General features: G+C 41.5%; 2 protein-coding genes across 7 annotated transcripts in view; one reads left to right on the forward strand and one right to left on the reverse strand.

Annotated features, from left to right (window-relative positions):
* Positions 1-1,022, reverse strand: part of lcmt2 (leucine carboxyl methyltransferase 2) — a 46,317-nt gene extending 45,295 nt beyond the window's left edge. For 2 of the 3 annotated variants that reach the window (XM_057851922.1, XM_057851921.1), the window contains exons 1-2: positions 716-1,022; positions 515-639 (exon numbers count right to left, since the gene is read on the reverse strand). In XM_057851922.1, the coding sequence (XP_057707905.1) occupies positions 515-639; positions 716-754 (164 nt within the window). In that variant the 5' untranslated portion in view covers positions 755-1,022. The remainder of the gene's footprint in view (positions 1-514; positions 640-715) is intronic. The other variant, XM_057851919.1, reaches the window with a different exon arrangement.
* Positions 484-20,732, forward strand: rab5b (RAB5B, member RAS oncogene family). Of its 4 annotated transcripts, none has more exons than XM_057851926.1 (6): positions 484-690; positions 6,886-7,143; positions 7,222-7,373; positions 10,738-10,860; positions 16,461-16,554; positions 20,013-20,732. In XM_057851926.1, exons 2-6 carry the CDS (start codon positions 6,978-6,980, stop codon positions 20,126-20,128), a joined length of 651 nt encoding a protein of 216 aa, XP_057707909.1. In that variant the 5' UTR covers positions 484-690; positions 6,886-6,977; the 3' UTR covers positions 20,129-20,732. The 4 variants fall into 4 exon arrangements, with proteins under 4 accessions (XP_057707909.1, XP_057707911.1, XP_057707907.1 ...); XM_057851928.1 differs by having other exon boundaries at positions 6,891-7,143; XM_057851924.1 differs by lacking the exon at positions 484-690 and adding an exon at positions 1,409-1,560.
* Positions 20,733-21,591: the final 859 nt, after the last annotated feature.

Consider the following 21,591-nt stretch of genomic DNA (forward strand, 5'->3'; position numbering starts at 1 on the left):
CAAATGTTATAATAATGGACCGGTAAATGGTATCGGCGCCGTCTTTGTTGGTACTCGCCGATACCGATACCACCATTTCGGGCCGGATCGGCGCCCCCTGCCGATACTAGTATCCGTATCGGTGCATCTTTAGTAATAACCATATGTAAGTATTTTATAATACAAATATCGGAATATTATAGGGAAAAATTACGATCATATTGCTTGAGTAAGGCAGAGTGAATGTCTGTTGGATCAGAGAATTCTAGATTCGATTCCTGACTAGCTCGGTCTGAGTTTTAACACATTTTTTTTTTCTCATGCAATATTAATATTTCCACAATATCCTATCATGCTAGCTCCTAAACTGGTCCTCTCACAACTTTACCGTGCATATTTTGTATAGTATTCCAAGCATGTGACATGACATCACATGCCACTGCAGACAAGCAGGGCACATTCATTGGTTACACTACTGCTGCAACAGGAATGTTTTGTGTTATTGTCATGCAAGAAGGAGGGCTTTGTGCCTGACCTGTTGATGAGTGGAGCTCTCCTCGCCACTTTGCACACGAAGTGCTGAAGGAACAAGTCATGGAAGTAACCCTGAGCTGCAGCAGACACTTTACTTACCACGCTGCTGTCGTTGGTCCCTTGCACCTGTAACACAAGAAGAACGTGAAAGCATCAGAAGCCTGTATTCAAGTCAGTGTAAGTCCCATTCAATTGACCTCACCGCCGTGTCCGAACCCTTCTGCTTCTTTCTGTTTGTCATGCCTTTAATAAGCGCTCATGTTACTTAATAACGCTACGACGAAGTCAATTTTGTACGTGATACGTATTGTATTTCTCTACTAAAAGAGTTCAAATCATCGCTCGGGATCGCCATTGAGCGCTGCTCTGTCACACAGCGCCTCCAAGAGGCCTGGAGAAAGGCATCCATCGGTTCCACTCGATGGTTACGCCGCATGAGTTCAATTTTCCACACTGCTTGGCCGGGTACTCCGTTAATTTGTGTCCGTTCCACGAAATTTGACCATAAAGGTCATACTGTTTGTAAATTCACCAACCTTTGATTGTGTTGAAGGTCCCTGAACGCATCATTTAACCATGGCGCTCGGGCCAATAGATATCATATATAAGACTAAACGTCTAAAGGCGTAGTTAGCGGCGTAAGTAATTGGCGGCCATCTTGCGTTGGGTTTATAAACGATTTTGTGCATGAAAAACCGTTTTAATGTGGCTACGATTCGGACTGGACTCTGGGGGGAAAAAAGTTAAAATTACATTGAGGTACACCGTTAATTTATTGCATTTCTAACTTCTAAGAAAAGTCAAACAGTTTGAAAATGAGGTTAAAACGGCTCCGATGCAAAATGGCCGACAAGGGATGACGCTTTTCCCTGTATGGGCATAGCTTGCAATAAACATCTAGCGTTCCATACATCATCTATACTTTGGCCTTCTTGACAATGCGGCAGACGATGCGCATGCGCCATTCTCTAACAGGAAGCGTTCTGCTTCAGCCAGCTGATGTTGCTCCATTAATGTCAACAGTCTGGGCAAGTGACACTATTTAGGGTAGGTTTCTTTCGGCTTCATATCATAGTCTTGATAATGACATTCATACGTGATTCTGTTGGTAAATAACACGAGCGCTTCAGCAATTTAGCGTTTGACGTTCGAGCTAAATGCAAGTGGACATAGCGGTGTCATGCTAGCGACCAAACAAAAGATAACATCTCATGGCGTCACCACTGGAATAAACAACAAGGCTAGTTAATGGTTCGCCTCAAGGTGTATTGTTCTGTGTGACAATCCTGCGGTTTCTGCTTAGCACTGCTGGCTCAGTGAGAAGAGAGAGCATGTCAAATATGTGTGTTGTGTAGAAATGTCAGATTATTATTGTATGACATATTTTTGGATACAACTAAGACTTCACCGATCCAGTTAAGCAAAGTATTATGGAAATGTATTATGCTGATTTGTGCTGAACTTGATGGTTCAATTCATGAAGCAATATTGTATAATGTATTGCAATAAGACAGAGATACTCACTTTTTAAAATTGAAATATCCTATATTTACATTACACTCTGGCGAAGAAAACAAAATTAAGATCATCTCAAAAATTGATCAGTGTTTTTAAATTGTGTTTTTTCAACGAAGTATTCTATTTTTTTTGATACCAGTGCACAAAGGTATGAAAAAGTATCTGAACCTTTTGGAATTTCTCACATTACTGCATAAAATCACCAACATATGTGAACTGATCTTTGTCAAAATCACACAGATGGAAATACAGTGTCTGCTGTAAACCACTAAACATTTATAGGTTTTCATATTTTAATGAGGATAGCAGGCAAACAATGACAGAAGGAGGGAAAATAAGTAAGTGAACCAACCCTCTGCCTAATGAGACTTAAAGAGTAACTGAAGCCAATTTTTACTAAACATTTTAAGTCAGTTGTGTGCCCAATCACTGATGAGCGGTATAAAGCTGCCCTGCCCACTATAAAACACACACCTGATAAGAAATGTCTTGATGAGAAGCATTGTCTGATGTGCATCATTGCTCGGCTGCGATCAAGGATTTTTGATTTGTATAGACCCTACCCACGTGACGTCACAACTCCGCTCTCCTGAATGGTACCGCCCAATTGTCCGTCAAAACATAGTGTTAACCTGTTACGGCTACGTACATTCCTCCTATTTACGGCGTGTTTTTCTGCTCCTTAACATTAATAATCAAAATGGTGAAGGCGTGTGTGGCTGTTGGTTGCACTAACAGAGAAGATGGAAGGAGAGACTTGAAGTTTTACCGTATTCCGAGGGATCCAAAGAGGAGAGCGAAATGGACAGCTGCAATTCGACGTGAAAACTGGGCACCAAAAAATCACCACAGACTATGTAGTAGTCATTTTATATCCGGTAAGATGCATTTAAGATATACTTAGAGGGTTTTGGGCTGACAAATAACCACAATTAAGATCATTGCTCGGCTAATCGCCGACAACATACACGTATGTATGTAGTGAGAGTGCTATCGCTAAACCATATAAACATTAAAAGCCTTAACTCCATTGACAAACAACATGAAATACCTTAGACTTGACAGTGGATGTTAGCAATAACAAAAGATTTTGAATTGAAAATTTCGTAACTCACCTTTCCAAGCACAAGCTAGATTCCTGCCGAATTTTCGTGGACGAGGACCTGTTTCACCCAACTAGCAACGAAGTATTTATAAGCCTCCAAGCTCTTGAAGTTTTTCAAATTTTCGGGAGAATAGGCTGATTTTGTGTGGACAAGATAATTGTAAATATCAGCGTAGCAGATGTCAGGCAGACAGGGCGAAGACAGTGGGTCGAAAAACATCGATTTGGGCATCAAATATGGATCTGGCAACTGTATAGAACGAAGCTTTTCCACATAACGCCTTTTATGCAACACATCCAGTGAGTTTACGGCATCAGAAAGCACCGGGTCTTCCATGAAATGCATTTTAAATTCCTCGATCAATTGAAACCGATGCTAATACAGAGACAAAATGACGGACAAGTGGGCGGAACCATACAGCGAGCACGTGGTTTTGTGACGTCGGTGGGTAGGGTCTATAGAGCTGGGAAAGGATCTCTTAAAGTCTGGATGTTCATCAATCGACAGTCACAGAAGTTGTCTACAAATGGAGAGTGTTTGGCACTGTTGCTTCTTTACCAAGGAGTGGCCTTCCAACAAAGATGACGCCAAGAGTTCAGCGCAGAATACTCAGTGAGGTTAAAAAAAAAAGCACCCGAGAGTGTCTGCTAAAGACTTACAGAAATTACTGGCACAGTCCAATATGGCTGTGCACACATCAACTATATGTAAAACTATGGCCAAGAATGGTGTTCATGGGAGGACTCCACGGAGGAAGCCACTGCTGTCTAAAAAACATTGTAGCTCGTTTAATGTTGGCAAAAAGGCACTTGGAAACTCCACAGAAGTTTCAACAAAATATTTTGTGGACTGATGAAACCAAAGTTGAATTGTTTGGGAGTAACATACAACATCATGTGTGGAGGAAAAATGGAACAGCTCATCAACATCAACACCTCATCCCCACCGATAAGCATGATGGGGGGAGCATCATGACTTGGGACTGTTTTGCTGCCTTAGGGCCAGGGCAACTTGCATTCACTAATGGAAGAATGAATTCAAAAGTTTATCAGGATGTTTTGCAGGAAAACCTGAGGCCAACTGTCAGACAGTTGAAGCCAAAAAGAGGATGGATGCTGCAACAAGACAATGAGCCAAAACACAGAAGTAAATCCATTTCAGAATGGTTTCAGAAGAACAAAAGAGACATTCTGGATTGAAGTCCAGACTTGAACCCCATTGAGATGCTGTGGCATGACCTAAAGACAGCGATTCATGCCAGACATCCCAGGAATCTGACTGAACTTCAGCAGTTTTGTAGCAAAGAAGGGCCAAGATTAGTCCTGATCGATGTGCCAGACTGATCTACAGCTACAGGAAGCATCAGGTTTAAGTTATTGCTGCCAAAGAAGGGGCCACAAAGTTAAATGTGATGGTTCACTTACTTATTTTCCCCTTCTCTCATTGTTTGCATACTATACTCATTAAAATATGAAAAACTCTAAATGTATGGGTGGTTTTAGTTAAAGCAGACAGTTTTTTCATCTGTGTGATTTTGACAAAGATCAGATCACATTTGATGGTTATTTTTTTGCAGAAATGTGATAAATTCCTAAAGGTTCAGATACTTTTTCATACCACTGTATTAGTGTTAATGTATCATAACAGACAGTCCTGCATGGCAAGTTCTGTTGCAGGAGGTCCAATTCAGCCAATGGTAATAAAAATTGAAAAAGGCAAAAGCGCATGTTGGAATTTTTTTTTTACCCGAAGAGGGGAACGATAATGGAAAGCAGAAAAATGTTGATGGACCTGTTGGCAAGTGTCAGTTCAACACAATGCTGGGCAATAATTAAATATCAATATTTATTGTGATCGAGACATACTCGATACAATAAAAATAATTTCAATGAAATGTTTAAGAAAATGAATCTGGAAGAAAACCTGAGGCCTGCGCTGCGAAGCAGAACCGTTTGACTTATTACGGCCCATTTGAGCTATCACATCATCAAGCGGACTCACTCTTTTAAAAAAATAACATACTGAGTTGCAAGTTAACTACATTTCACCAGAACCTCTTTAGAAAGCAGACAATTGAGCAAACAAAATGTGTGCGACCGCAAGAGAGGAAACAGTTGACAAGAGAGATAAAATCACATTCTGATTTGATTTTGGCTCTTTCTAGTCAGACAACGGTCGAAGGACTGATACCTTCTGTAAATTATGTAAGGTTCTTGTGTCTACGAAGTTTGGCAATATGACAAATTTATCCTATTCCTCAATTGCTCTGTCTCTCCAAAAATCATGAAGGAAGGGCACTTCATGCTCTCTTGTGATTGTGTCAACAGGAACTTCTAAACTGACAGAAAGCAGTTGCTTTCTAAACTTAAGAAAGCAACTATCACATCAGGACTGTTTAACAGTCAAATTTAAAGTTTCAGAGTGCACGCTGCCCACTCGCCACTTCGCCAGTGGCCAATTAAAACTGCATGTGGCAAGGAAAATATTTTCCAATCTTGCCATGCTTGCGACGAGCAAATTTGGCAGGTGGAAGTCGCCTCATGTCAAAAGCATCCATCAAAAGCCCTCACAGGGTTAGCACTGGGTCGTGAAATGTCTTGGCCAATGTAACTAAACTATAAAAATCTTCTAGCCACATTTGTGTATCTACTATTTAGGCACAATAGAATTTCATTATTTCAAGTTCAAAATTTTCTCAGAGGGAACAGCTTTTTTTCTGGCACTTAAAAGTTAGGTTGTACAGTAGGGCTACCACTATCGATTATTTTAGTACTCGATTAATTGATGAACTAGTTAGTTCGAATAATCGAGTAATCGGATAAGGAACATGAAAAATTAAAATACCTAAGCTGAGCCTCAAATCGTATGAAAAAATAAATAAATGAACCAAACATAGACTTGGTACAAAAAAAGAACAATTGGCTAATTTACATGGCAAAAGTCCGCTAGCTTAAATGCTATAAAATGCTAACTTTTTTTTTTTTTTTTATAATGATCTGAACAAATGGTTCAGACACATATTCCCACAAAACAGCTAAATATACTTATAAAATACGAATGCATTAAAAAAAAACATTCGCTCAAACAAAAACTTAGCTTATGTTGGTCTTAACAGAGAGCAGCTGGATTCAGCCATGTGAAATGAGGCAGACCAGAGGGCAGCGTATCCACCCAAATAAATAAAACTCTATGCAAACACTTTCAAAATAAACCATTATAACACCACTTTAATTAAACAAATACTCAAAGCAGCAAAATTTAATTTGAATCTTTTTTCCTAATCGAATACTCAAGTTAATCGATTAATCGTTGCAGCACTGAAAATTTTAGTTGTTTTAAAACCGTGACGTTTTCATACCATGGTAAACCTTGAAACTGGTAACCGGCACATGCCTACTCTTGAGGGGCCAAGTTTAGAGGAGTTTGATTCAAGTCCTGCCGTAGATGGCTGGATGAATTCAGCCAAGCGCGCTCGGTTATTTGACTAGAAGAAATGGGACAACAATGTTTTTTGTCTTTGGATTCCAATATACTACATGTATGTGTACATTATTTGGTGTTTACTTTAATAAAAGTGCACTATTGGCTATGAAAAAAAAAAAAGTGCTCCTAATTTTTTTTCTCTGCTCCTGAATTTTTCAATTTGCGAGCCCCTGTGCTCCTGTTGAAAAAAAAGCTTAGCCCACAGCCCTTAGCAACCCTGTGATGACCCCGATCTATGTCCATGTGTTTCGCCCGCCTCTCACAGAGCAGTCAGGACTTCATCATTGAGGCTTGACCGGTTATAGAAAGAGCAACAAGCGGCCTTCCCCTGACGACGGCACCCTCACGCGGGTCGCTATGAGTTCAAGAGGGAGTGGCGGCCGCTCTAACGGCGTGCTGCCCCAGACCAAGATCTGCCAGTTCAAACTAGTGCTGTTGGGTGACATGGCAGTTGGCAAGTCCAGCCTGGTGCTTCGCTTCGTCAAGGGACAGTTTGATGAGTTTCAAGAGACCACCATAGGAGGTGAGGGCCGGTGGGAACATGACGGGTTGTCTTCATGCGGCATTCACAGTTTTTGACATTTTTATTTGTATGTCATAGCTGCCTTCCTGGCGCAGTCGGTGTGTTTAGATGACACTACTGTCAAGTTTGAGATCTGGGACACAGCAGGCCAGGAGCGTTACCACAGCCTGGCACCCATGTACTATCGAGGAGCTCAGGCTGCCATTGTGGTTTTTGACATCACTAAACCGGTATGCAACGGACACATAGATTCCATCAATGCTGTAACATTAGGTATTAAACACGTACCATTTTAGATTCAGGGTGGACCTCTGTTTTTTTTTTTTTTTTTTTTTTTTTTTTTTTTTACCAGAATAAGAGATAGTTTTTACTCAATGACATACAGGGAACCTCTATTTATACAGACTATGTCTTTTCAAACATAGAGCCATGTGCCATTATTATTATTATTCCCTCAATGCTACTTACAGCCATCCACATTAAGGGGTGGATCTAAAACCAAACTGAACAGTGTTACATTTTTAATAACAATGTTTATTAAAACTATAAGAAAACACATGCAATAAAGTAGAATTGTCTGATAATGACTTTTTAACCGATATCCGGATATTGTACAACTCCCAAAAATCCAATGCCGATATCAAACCGATACCGATATATGCAGTTGTGAACTTAATATATTATGGCCAATTTTATAGTGATGCCCCACTGTATGCATTAATAATGATAAATGTACAACGTCAAGGTTTTCCAAATAAACATTCTGTGACAAATAAGGGAACAACTTCAACTGAGTTTATGGAAAAAGTGCCTAGATGGCACCACGATGTCGATAAACATAATAGCTGTGCTAAGCTGTGACCAGCCCTTTTACAGAAGGCTTCTACATTCATTTAGAAGTAGGGATGTACAGAAAGCAAAATTCTTGGCCAAAACCGAATATTGGAAACACTTGGCCCTTTGCCTTGGTTCTACAACCCCAGAGGCTAAAGAAATTTAGTTAAAAAGGTGCCGATTCTGAAACCCTATGGGAGGGTGTGTTCCCGGTGGCAGTGAGAGTTTTGTGACATAGTCTGAACGCGTCCTATAGCAGAGGTGCAATCATCATCACAGCATTCTGTTAGCACGTCATGGCCAATGACACCTTGATAAATGTGCTTTCTCGAAAAATGGCTCTCGTGCGTTCTGAAGTTGCTTTCCCACGTCACATCAAGTACAGTGCATTTGAACCCGTGCGTGAGTAGTTTGGGGTTTAATTAGGCAAGCAGTATAGAAATAAAGTAGTATTTAAATGCATACATGTTAATTTGCTGTGGTTTAGTACAATAATTTTATGGCACAACAACTTAGAACAAAATAGACCTTTATTGTCATTATACAGTTGTACAATGAAAGTGTGGAGCATCTCCCTTTACAGTGCAGGACAAGTAAAAATCTTGAACTTGGCTTGCAAGAATAAAAGTATAAAATCTAAATAGATATAAAATATGTATGAGGTAGTCCAATGTTCAGGCAGTGCAAATAATTGAAGTAGCAGATGACAGGAAAGGCTTTGAATATTGCACATTAATGTTGCACGTAAATAAGTATTGCACATAGAATATGTGTGAATAGAAGTTAAGAACTACAGTTCCACACATGCGTGGAGACCTGTTTTTCGAGTGTCCCAAACTTCCAAGAAAGCGCATTTATCACGGTTTCATCAGCCGTGAAGCCCAAAGAACGAAATGCTACGCCGCCGCCGGCACCTCTGCATTAGGATGCGACGTGCAGAGTTTGTCGCAAAATGCTCACTGACGCCTGGAACGCACCCTCCCAAGGGTTTTAAATCTGCACTTTTCAAACAAAATCTCTCGAGCCTCTAGGGTCGTAGAAAATTTTGGAAGATGTTTGCGTACTAGTGAGAAGGGACCATGTTTTATTTCAGTTGATGGTACAAAAAAAAAAAAGGCAAAGGGCATTAATCAGAAAACAATGAAATATGTGGTTTTTAAATGAAATTAAAAAAAATAATTGTATACGCGTGCATTATTCGGCCTTTCGATTTCATTTTATGGCCAAGTGTTTCCTGTATTCGGTTTCGGCCAAGAATTTTGCTTTCGGTACATTATTCTTTTTGTTAATTGGCCGATGACCGATCTTGGAAAAAAGTCAATATATCGGTCAACCACTTAAAATAATATCGGAAAACTATACTTTAAACTAGGGGTGCAAAACTCACGGATCGGATCGTTCCTCGGATCAAGAGTCACAGATCGGATCATTTTTCGGATCAGCGAAAAGCAAAAAAAAAAACAAAAAAAACAACAAAAAGAAAAAACAAGACAAATAATATTTTTGTTTGTTCATTGAAAACTGAAATTGAAACTACATGTGCAAAGCACCCTATTTGTGGACCCAGTCCTGCCTCCTTCACTGCATTTATTAAATTTTTTGCATTATCAGTTGTTACTGGGACATTAGTACTTGGCCTCCGTATCTTCCATTCTTCCACTGCTTGTGTCAGTACCTGCGCAAGATGAGTGCCTGTGTGACTCTCGTAGAGGGGGCGTGTCTGCAGCACTGGACTTTTCATCTCCCACTCTGGTGTGATAAAGTGAGCGGTTATCGTCACATAACTCTCCGTTCCCCTGGACGACCACCCGTCCGTCGTGAGCGCAACAGTTGACGCCCGGGATAGGTCATTCACAACGTTTTTCTTTTCTCCCTCGTTGAGATTTGGCACAATCTTTTCACTAAAGTGTGTGCGCGATGGGATGTCGTAGCGTGGCTCAAGCACTTTCAACATGTATTTAAAGCCCTCGTTTTGCACAACTGAATATGGTCTCATGTCTGCAGCTATAAACACACCGATAACCTTAGTGATAGCTTTAGCCCGGTCGGATTGTGCTGGAAGAGGCTGTTTAAATGCCTCGGTGATGAGCGGTTCTTTGCCAGCTTTTGTTTTATCTTCGGTCAGTAAAACACCCGGGTGATGTCGCTTCAAATGCGTGAACATACCTGGATGTGTTTCCGCTGTCATATGGCTTTCTTATGCCACAATGCGTACACACTATCGCGGTTTTGTCCACTGACCTTTTTCCTTTGTCATCATACTTGACAGGGAAAGCGGGGCGTTCAAGCTCCTCCTTTCCTCCGCTTGCCATGTCTGCACTGTGCACTCTGCTCCCCTCTTTCTCCGCTCTGAGAAATCAATCCGCGGGTCACATGTGTGCCGAACCGATGACGACGATCCGAACGGATCTGGGACCAATCATGATCCGTTGCACCACTACTTTAAACACATCTAATTGTTTAGCCGTACACTGTACACAAAGCGGGTTTTTCTGCACACCCGCCTCTTGCTGTTTGGTAGTCACGTGGTGGTAAACCACTGATTCCCGCGTCAACACATTCAAATGTTAGTCTTTTCCTCAGCGCTAGTCATCTCACCCAACAACAGCCGGGTCAAAAATAGTTACGCCTTTATCACAGTGTGATGCTGCAGTGTTGTTTGGCTGCGATTGAAGAAATGTACTGATTAAATTGTAGGATGAGCGTATTTATCAAGTCTTACTTTGTTTTGTGTCATCGTTTTTATGTTGCCATGCACAGGAAACCTTCGAGAGGGCAAAAGCCTGGGTGAAGGAGCTGCAGAGGCAGGCCAGTCCCAATATTGTCATTGCTTTGGCGGGCAACAAGGCTGATCTGGCTGAGAAGAGACTAGTAGAGTATGAGGTAGGCATACCAACACCTCCCCAAATTTATTAGCATTGTTAAAGTTGAATCCATCCTTAATACCTTGTTATTACCTGGGTCTTTCCTATGGAAAGACCAGGTATATGTTGTTCCCCAACTTTATTATTATTATTACTAAACATCTTATTCTCCACGTTTTTTTGGCGCGCCGGGCAGCCCGAACCAATTGCCCGATCGGCAACGTTCAAGTGTCAATACGACCGAAAAATTCGTGCGACGCAGGCTTTTTTTCAAACAGCCGCGAAAAATTTTCTGTTCGCCCGTTAACGCTGTTTTTTTTTTTTTTATTTATAATTGAGTGATTGCCACTTTTTTTGCGCGTTTCTTCGGCGCGCCGCGCAGCCCGAACCATTTGACCGTCGTCGGAATTTTCGGTTTTTTTTCAAATGGACCCGAAAAAATTTCCGTACGTCCGTAAACGGCAATTTTTTGAAAATTTCCAAAATGTATCTACTGTAGTTATTATTGTCCCAAGGTGGAACAGTCACATTTATAACTTGAAAATCTCCTGAAATGGAGATGTAGTATTGAAAGGTACAGTGCCTTGCAAAAGTATTCGGCCCCCTTGAACCTTGCAACCTTTCGCCACATTTCAGGCTTCAAACATAAAGATATAAAATTTTGATTTTTTGTCAAGAGACAACAACAAGTGGGAAACAATCGTGAAGTGGAACAAAATTTATTGGATAATTTAAACTTTTTTAACAAATAAAAAACTGAAAAGTGGGGCGTGCAATATTATTCGGCCCCCTTGCGTTAATACTTTGTAGCGCCACCTTTTGCTCCAATTACAGCTGCAAGTCGCTTGGGGTATGTTTCTATCAGTTTTGCACATCGAAAGACTGACATTCTTGCCCATTCTTCCTTGCAAAACAGCTCGAGCTCAGTGAGGTTGGATGGAGAGTGTTTGTGAACAGCAGTCTTCAGCTCTTTCCACAGATTCTCGATTGGATTCAGGTCTGGACTTTGACTTGGCCATTCTAACACCTGCATACATTTAGTTTTGAACCATTCCATTGTAGATTTGGCTTTATGTTTTGGATCATTGTCCTGTTGGAAGATAAATCTCCGTCCCAGTCTAAGGTCTTGTGCAGATACCAACAGGTTTTCTTCCAGAATGTTCCTGTATTTGGCTGCATCCATCTTCCCGTCAACTTTAACCATCTTCCCTGTCCCTGCTGAAGAAAAGCAGGTCCAAACCATGATGCTACCACCACCATGTTTGACAGTGGGGATGGTGTGTTCAGGGTGATGAGCTGTGTTGCTTTTACGCCAAACATATCGTTTTGCTTTGTGGCCAAAAAGTTCAATTTTGGTTTCATCTGACCAGAGCACCTTCTTCCGCATGTTTGGTGTGTCTCCCAGGTGGCTTGTGGCAAACTTTAAACGAGACTTTTTATGGATATCTTTGAGAAATGGCTTTCTTCTTGCCACTCTTCCATAAAGGCCAGATTTTTGCAGTGTATGACTGACAACAGTATCTCGGACCTGCCTGGTGTGTTCCTTGGTTTTCATAATGCTCTCTGCACTTTAAACAGAACCCTGAGACTATCACAAAGCAGGTGCATTTATACGGAGACTTGATTACACACAGGTGGATTCTATTTATCATCATCGGTCATTTAGGACAACACTGGATCATTCAGAGATCCTCACTGAACTTCTGGAGTGAGTTTGCTGCACTGAAAGTAAAGGGGCCGAATAATATTGCACGCCCCACTTTTCAGTTTTTTATTTGTTAAAAAAGTTTAAATTATCCAATAAATGTTGTTCCACTTCACGATTGTGTCCCACTTGTTGTTGATTCTTGACAAAAAAATTAAATTTCATATCTTTATGTTTGAAGCCTGAAATGTGGCGAAAGGTTGCAAGATTCAAGGGGGCCGAATACTTTTGCAAGGCACTGTATATGGGATATTAAATAATGGAAGTATACATTGATGATGATAATGTCACATATGATGATTTTTTTTTTTTTTAACTCCAATCATGTTTCAGAGCTGTAATTTTCCCAGAACGAGTGTGATTGAAGTCCAGTCGTTCATGTCTGTATCCAGAAGTTGGTAGAGTAGCCAAACCGTTTACTGAAGTAAGAGTACTGTTACTTCTAAATAATATTACTCAAGTAAAAGTAGTCATTCAAAAAATGTACTCAAGTACAAGTATCCACTGAAAAGAATACTCAAGTATTGAGTTACTTTGTGAGTAACTGCTGACAGTGTGATATTTTTTTTAAACAATGGTACATATTTTTTCTCAGCACAACATAATCTATTGTTATACTGTACAATAACCCAAGGGCGTAGGTTTGGTCTCAACATTGGTAGGGACGATATAACAGCATCATATGCAATGCATGTACACTTTTTGCTGGGGACGGGTCATTAATAAAACCAAACAGATTATTGAACAGGGGTCAGGGCTACATTTCTCTCGAATATGAACCTAATTAAATGATAGGCTAAATGATCATGCAAAAATAAATCTACAGTGTATCACAAAAGTGAGTACACCCCTTGCATTTCTGCAGATATTTAAGTATATCTTTTCATGCGACAACACTGACAAAATGACACTTTGACACAATGAAAAGTACTCTGTGTGCAGCTTATATAATAGAGTTCATTTATTTTCACCTCAAAATAACTCCAAATATAGGCATTAATATCTAAACCCCTGGCAACAAAGGTGAGTACACCCCTTAGAAACTACATCCCTAAATGTCCAAATTGAGTCCTGCTTGTCATTTTCCCTTCAAAATGTCATGTGAGTCGTTAGTGTTACTAGTTCCAGGTTTGCAAAGGGAGCAGGTGTGTTCAAATTTGTAGTGCAGCTCTCACACTCTCTCATACTGGTCACTGAAAGTTCCAACATGGCTTCACATTGCTAAGAACTCTGAGGATCTTAAAAGACGTATTGTTGCGCTACATGAAGATGGCCAAGGCTACAAGAAGATTGCCAACACTCTGAAACTGAGCTGCAGCACAGTGGCTAAGATCATCCAGTGTTTTAAAAGAGCAGGGTCCACTCAGAACAGGCCTCAGGTTGGTCGTCCAAAGAAGCTGAGCGCTCGTGCTGAGCATCACATCCAAATTCTTTCTTTGAAAGATCGTCACAGGAGTGTTGTCAGCATTGCTGCAGAGATTAAAGAGGTGGGGGGGTCAGCCTGTTAGTGCTCAGACCATACGCCGTACTCTACATCAAATTGTTGTGCATGGCTGCCACCCCAGGAGGAAGCCTCTTCTGAAGACGGTACACAAGAAAGCCCGCAAACAGTTTGCTGAAGACAAGTCAACAAAGCACATGGATTACTGGAACCATGTCCTATGGTCTGATGAGACGAAGATTAATTTGTTTGGTTCCGATGGTCTCAAGCATGTTTGGCGGCGACCAGGTGAGGAGTACAAAGATAAGTGTGTCATGCCTACAGTCAAGCAAGGTGGTTGGAATGTCTGGGTCTGGGGCTGCATGAGTGCTGCAGGTGTTGGGAGAGTAACATTCCATTGAGAGAAACATGAACTCCAACATGTACTGTGAAACACTGAAGCAGAGCATGATCCCCTCCCTCCAGAAACTGGGTCGTAGGGTTCCAGCATGACAATGACCCCAAACACACCTCCAAGATGACCACTGCTTTACTGAAGAGGCTGAGGGTAAAGGTGATGGACTGGCCAAGCAAGTCTCCGGACCTGAACCCAATAGAAGATCTTTGGGGGATCCTCAAGCGGAAGGAGGAGGTGCGCCAAGTCTCAAATATCCGGCAGCTCCGCAACGTCGTCATGGAGGAGTGGAAGAGCATTCCAGTGGCAACCTGTGAAGCTCTGGTCAACTCCATGCTCAGGAGAATAAAGGTAGTTCTGGATAACAGTGGTGGCCACACAAAATATTGACAGTTGACATGTTGTATGTTAATATTGACAACTTTCACTAAGGGGTGTACTCACTTTTGTTGCCAGGCGTTTAGATATTAATGGCTATATTTGGAGTTATTTTGAGGGGAAAATAAATGAACTCTATTATATAAGCTGCACACAGAGTACTTTTCATTGTGTCAAAGTGTCATTTTGTCAGTGTTGTCGCATGAAAAGATATACTTAAATATCTGCAGAAATGCGAGGGGTGTACTCACTTTTGTGATACTGTATTTTGACTTATACTAACTTTCATGTGTATTAGTTCAAGTGATACAGCGTTTTTTAAAACTACTAAAGAAACATTTTAAAGTGCTAGTCCCTTTATTAATGAATTAAAAAAAAAAACAAAAAAAAACGGGAACCTATCCGAGAATGGGTCTACTTCAGGGGGACACTTGAGCACCACGAGACTCAAACTAAAGTACTGTAATATAAAAGTGATTTGGGGAAAAAAATTAATGAAAAAAATCTTAGATATCCAAGGAACGATCTACATCTGAGGCATACTAGACTGCCCCAAGACTCAAACAAACGTACTCTCATGGAATTCTGATGTGTGATTTCATTTCACAGATTTTTTTTCCATGTCGGTTCATATTCACGTTCATGTCAGTGTCCCCCCGAAGTAAACCCATTCTTGGATAGCTCCCCGTTTTTTTTTTTTTTGTTCAATAAAGGGACTTGCACTCTGAAACAACCACGTTGCATTACCGGAATGCACATAATGCAAACAATAATCCAAATGAGGGGCGGCTAGCTTGACTTTGTTGTTCCTTGTGGAGGCTGGCCTGACCGCAGTAGTTTCGCAGATTAGCCAGTTCAAACTGTTAATGTTATGCTAACTCTGATGCAGGTCAAACTTTCTTTAGCAAAATTAGTGCCCCCCCCCCCCCAACATTGATGTCTTTTTACATTACTGACAGTGGCTGCTGCTGGCCGAAAAAAAAATTCTAATATCCTTCCTCTTCGAAGGGGGCATAGGAGGTGGCATGTTGTCTACATGATTCTGTCAGAGCTGTGTGAATGTGTGTGCGTGGCGGGAGGGAGGGGGAGGGGTCAAGCCATCAACCAATCAAAAATGCGTTTGAGGGAAAAAAATGGACCGGCACATTCAACAAGTGAATAGGGATAAATGTAAGTCTGAACTTGATGAAAATAATTGCATTTATTGATAGTCGGGTCAACTCTATCCGTACAACATATTGGAAGACAATCTAAATTACCTATATAATTGAACTCATTCTATAATGCAAATAAGGTTGCTTAAAAGTTGGTGGGGACAATTTTAGAAGTTGGTCGGGTTATGTCCCTACCGTTCCTATGCAAACCGACGCCCTTTCTATAACGTATTACATATGGAAAAATAAACTAAAATCATCGAGTTCCAACTAAAAAAATTAAACCTTACCCATCCAAGGAGCAAGCGTGCCGTCTGATGGAGAGAAAATATTTCCCACCATCAATTGAAAATGAGTCTATCGGTGTTTAAGAAATCTCTGCCAAATAAAAACTGGGAGAAAAAGTAATAATTATGGGGTGGTAAATCTACTCCTAAAGGTTTTTTTTTTTCTGAAAAACATACTCAAGTAAATGTAACAGAGTCAATGTAATGTGTTACTTCCGACCTCTGTCTGTATCCTAACACAATTCTTTTTGGTGACAAAGGAAGCACAGACGTACGCTGATGACACCGGCCTTCTCTTCATGGAAACCTCGGCTAAGACGGCCATGAACGTCAATGAGCTTTTCCTTGCCATCGGTAGGCTGGTATTCATCTCAGTCAAACCTCTCCAGAGTACACAAAATGAAATATACCGTATAAATGCAATGACACAGTGGAGGGCTGGTTATGTCGTCCTCCCGGTTCGAACCATTTGAGATCGAACCAGTGGAGATTGAGGGTGGCACTGTGGCGGAAAAATGTCATTGCATGTATTTGACTTTACTATAAATGAATTTAAAGGAGAAGTTTAGAATTTTTGACATAAGGCTTAATCTTCCAGTTAGCGGGGGTTTAATCAGTCGGTGGAGTTAATTTCAACAAATTCCGTGCAGTTTGTTAGTTATTAGCCACTCAGGAGCCGTGAAACTAAGCACGAGTCAATGGTGCCTGCTTAGCATTTCAATAAAAAACAACATATGCACGCATGAGAATCACCGATGACCCATGCAATCAATAGTGTTGGATATGGTTTCAGGATGAAGTTATTTAATTGCATTTCAATAATTGTAGTATGAACAGCAACTCTGCAGGGAACAGGCTGTCTAGGCAAGCAGGGCGGAGTGATATCAAATCATTTTTTTTCACCATCGATTACGGGCTGTCAGGCAGACTGAGCACGAGTGGCCGAAGCAGTCCTCTCTACCGTGATTGCATTATGCATCTAAAACAAAATAGTCCTGCAGAATGTAATGAATTACGCCAGTTTAGTGTGATATTGTTTTGGCCGCATAGACATTTTGAACAATGATCTGCATTTTGCTTAGCCACTCCAGAACCCCAAAACTAACAAAGAACTGACAAACTGCACAGAATTTGTTTAAATTAACTCCACGGACTAATTAAACCTCTGCTATCTCAATTTTTAAGCCTAATGTCAAAAACTCTCAATTTCCCCTTTAAAGACCTAGCTGTTAAAATGTTGTCTATATCATTCCTAAAGCAATAAAACTAACAACAAAAATGAATGAAATGAACAAGAAACCTACAAAGTATTTCACATTCACAGATCATGTGACTATTACCTTAGAGACAGTCCTTTGCTTTGCTTAGCTAAAACTACTGGAGGAGGCGAAGATGGATATTTAGAATTTATTTAAACCTAAGCTTTAAAAAGCTTCAACAGCAACTGAGCTTGAACCTGACTGAATAAACACTCAAAGGGCGCTTTCACATTAGAGGAAGAGGATCAGGGTCCGGTTGGAGAGCTAACTAGCAACAGCACTTGCAAATGACTTGTTGAAAAGGATACGCATTCACATTGCGCCAACCGAACTTCTGGAGTAGCATCACGTGGACGAAATGCGCACTCATTGATTGGACAAATATAAGAGGGAATACCTCCCTCCTGGGAGAAGACGGAACGTGCTTGTAATGTAGCTGTAACACAGCACATTAAGTTGCAAAAAGTTACAAAAGCGCACCCTGCTTCGCTTGCATTCACAAGCGAAGCAGGGTGCACTTAAAGAGTACCGAGACCCAAGATTTTTGAGCGGACCAGTTTGTTTGGTCCAAACTAGAGTTCGGATGTGCGTTTACATTTACAAAACGAAGCAGACTAGCTGAGAAATAGAACTCCGTTCTGTTTAAAATTGATCAAACAGTGCTCGTTAATAAAAAAGCGCCCTTAATTACCTGTAAGTGTGAATGACTCATGCCTTATGATTGGCTGGCAACCAGTTTAAGACGTACCCTGCCTCCTGGCAATTGTCAGCTGGAATAGGTTCCAGCATCCTCAGCAACCCTCATAAGGATAACCAGTACAGCTAATGGATGGTTGTATAGTGCTCTTGTTTGAAAGTACGATCATTTCTTAACCCACTACCTACCTATTTCTTGAACTACTATATAGACCCCAGTCACTAACGTCACACAATCACGTGATCGCTGTATTGTGCCGCCATATTGTCCGTCATTGTATGTCCGTATTGTCATTGATCGTAGTTTCTAAAGGTGGATTCACTTGCAAATTATGGAAGCCCCAGTGCTTTCAGACGCTGTAAACTCTTTGGATGAGTTGCATAAAAGCCGTTATTTGGAAAAGCTTCGGTCGATCCAGTCGCCAGATCCCTATTTGATGCCCAAACCAATGTTTTTTCCCGTCCCGTGCGTCAGAGCTCGTCCTGAGACCACAAAATTTCCAATCATACTCCAGTTTATGTCACGATGAGGAGTCGGGTACCCAAAAGCGGCACCGGCCCGAATATAAACCGACATTTGGTCAGCTGAGCGTCACCGTTGTCACGATTGTAAAATGAAACGTGATCGACAACGGGCAGGTGTGTGCCAAAAAATAGCTGCCCCGCGTAAAATGTCCCCCCTGATGGGAGCGCTTATTTATAACGCTTTATTGACGTGAAAACATCAAATGTTTTCATGGACGCATTACAGTAATGGATTTACGACTGTAAGATCAGTTTTAAATAATTAAATTACACAAAATATTACTACTGTATTTTAGTAACAAATCGTGGACTGGGCCACATAACCATCTTTGAACAGAAATGTATTAGTCTACAGGTTTTCAAGACCATATCCCAATGACAATCACACAGGTATGACATTTATTAGTTCAAGCAGAGTAAAATAATACATATTCACGGTACAAGAAAGTCGTTTCCGTGTGGGCACTCCCGTCAGGAGGGACATTATTTTTCGGCACAACACATTTTGCTGCGCTCACCTTCTTGCTGTGCGACCGTGGCGACGAGCTTCGTAGTCGCCGTCTGATGATGTCTGCGATCGTGTTGGCATCATATTGATGTTTTCGCTGCTGTCTAACGGCTGTCGACACAAACGCACCATGGACTGAGATAAACGAACAGTGCTGCTTTCGAGATTTGCCCTTTTAACAATGGGCACACAGCAACTACTAAAATGACTGTTTATCTTCTCTGTTACTGCAACCAACCGCCACACATGCCTTCACCATTTTGATTAATCGATGTTAACGATTGTCAGGAAGAATTTTGGGTTCGTTTACTAGGCGGTGATTCCTTAGACAAGCAGAAAAACGCAGTAATAGGAGGAAAGTACGTAGCGGTAATATGTAAACACGATGAGCTGACGGACAATATGGCGGCACCAGTCAGGGGGGCGGAGTTGTGACGTCACGTGATTGTGGTCTATAGTGCAGGGGTGGGCAAACCGGTCCTCAAGGGCCGTAGTGGATCCTGGTCTTTGCTCCAACTGATCCAGATAGGACAGTTTAAACAATTAGGTTTCTGCTGAAACAAGAAGCACCTGACTGCAATCAACTGGTTGCGCTTGCAAGACACCAGATTGGTAAAAAGATTTCCTCTTGATGGGTTGGAACAGAAACCCGCACCCACTGCGGCCCTTTGTGGAATAGTTTGCCCACCCTTAGTATAGTGTGATATTTTTGCCAGAACTGACTTATAATATATGGATATATTCCAATGACTAATAATCTTAAATACATGACGGTTATGTAGATATCGCAAATGGAAAGTCTTACTGTTTGTGTCTTTTTGCAGCCAAAAAGATGCCAAAAACAGACACTCAAAACCCAACACACGCAGCACGACATCGGGGAGTCAACCTCCAGGACCCTGACGCCCACTCTGCTAGAGCATGCTGTGGTGGGAACTAAACCACGAACACCCCCTTCATATGTGACCACCACAGTCAACAGCATCCCATCTCCCTCAGCCACCCACTTTGAACGATGGTTCTCATCAGCGGAAGAAGCGACAACTTGGAGGACACAAATTGTGAATATTATGCCTTGTATCATTTCAGCTCGACTCCTGTCAGATAAACATGTTCAAAGCAAAGAAAAGCAATAGATGAGGTAAAATAAAAGACGATACGTGCTTGGCAGGCTTCATCTGTCTGGTGTTAAAACCAACTTTACACATTTAATGTGTGTTTTCGTATTCATGTCAATACTCCATTAACTCTACGCTACGGTACAAAGTAAAATACAGTACATGCTATTGCTTTCTTACACCATAGCAACAATAAAGACTTAAGCTGGAGTGCATACTATCTTTAAAAAAAGAAATGATTTAAAATGCATCTCAGAGAGCACAGTAAAGTACTGATTCCTATTGTAAAGACTTGTCAGTGGAGAAAGGAATGAAAAATAATCGTGTAATTTATTGTTTAATAGAATGATTGGAGTACGTTTTGTGTGCAAGTTGTACGGTTGTTGAAAGGGAAAAAATGTAATAAAAACCTACACTACGAGCTCATGACGTTGATAAAATAGTTGTGTGTTAAAATTCAAATTGCTGCCAAAGCTTGGTAAGATCCAGATTGAACATTGACGTGTTGCGCTTGGCTAGAGAACTGGCTGCGAAACCCCCACATCCGACTTCAACGTGGAGACACCCTGCTCTCCACCCCGCTTGCTGGCAGTCACTAACCAGTCCCACGTACTTGGAGATTTTCTCTCAAAGGCTTCCTCCAGTCGATCTTCCCATGGGACCGGTAACTCCAGCAACACCACTTGATTGGTAGGACTCAGACACGAGGACCATGTCTGGGTGCAGGGTGGTAACAGTGATGTGACTGGGGAATTTCAGTAGTCGACCGAGGTCCACCAGTAGCTGCCAGCCTCTTGCCGAAACCAGAATGCAAGCAGATGTTCCTCTGGCAGGGGCTGCCTTCTCCCCAGCTTTGTCAAAGGTGATGGTTTTCCTTGAGGGTCGGGCCTGCTTTGCCCACACCAGTCCAGTGCTGATAGCTTCAACAATGGTTTTAAGGACTTGGCCGTGCCTCCAACGGTACCTTCTTGGTGCAGCTGCTGAGGATATGCTCCAGGCTTCCTCGTTTAGAACACAAGGGTCAAGTTGATGTTTCGACTAAGACCCAAGTGTGCAGATTTGATGGGCTGGGTAACACGTAAACTGCCTGGATGAGGAACTTAATGCGCTGAGGCTCAGCTCTCCAAGGCTCCGCTCATGTGACTTTCCCCTCCATTGCATTCACCCATTTTGTCCAAGCTCCCTGTTGTTTCATTGCCACAGCCATGCAGGATCTTGACTCCTCTTCAACTGCCCTCACCTCCTCCTGAACTAGGCGCTTCCTCTCCTTTCCTTGATCTTGACT

This window comes from Corythoichthys intestinalis, chromosome 12 (assembly GCF_030265065.1).
Source record: "Corythoichthys intestinalis isolate RoL2023-P3 chromosome 12, ASM3026506v1, whole genome shotgun sequence".
NCBI classification, from domain to species: Eukaryota; Metazoa; Chordata; class Actinopteri; order Syngnathiformes; family Syngnathidae; genus Corythoichthys; species Corythoichthys intestinalis.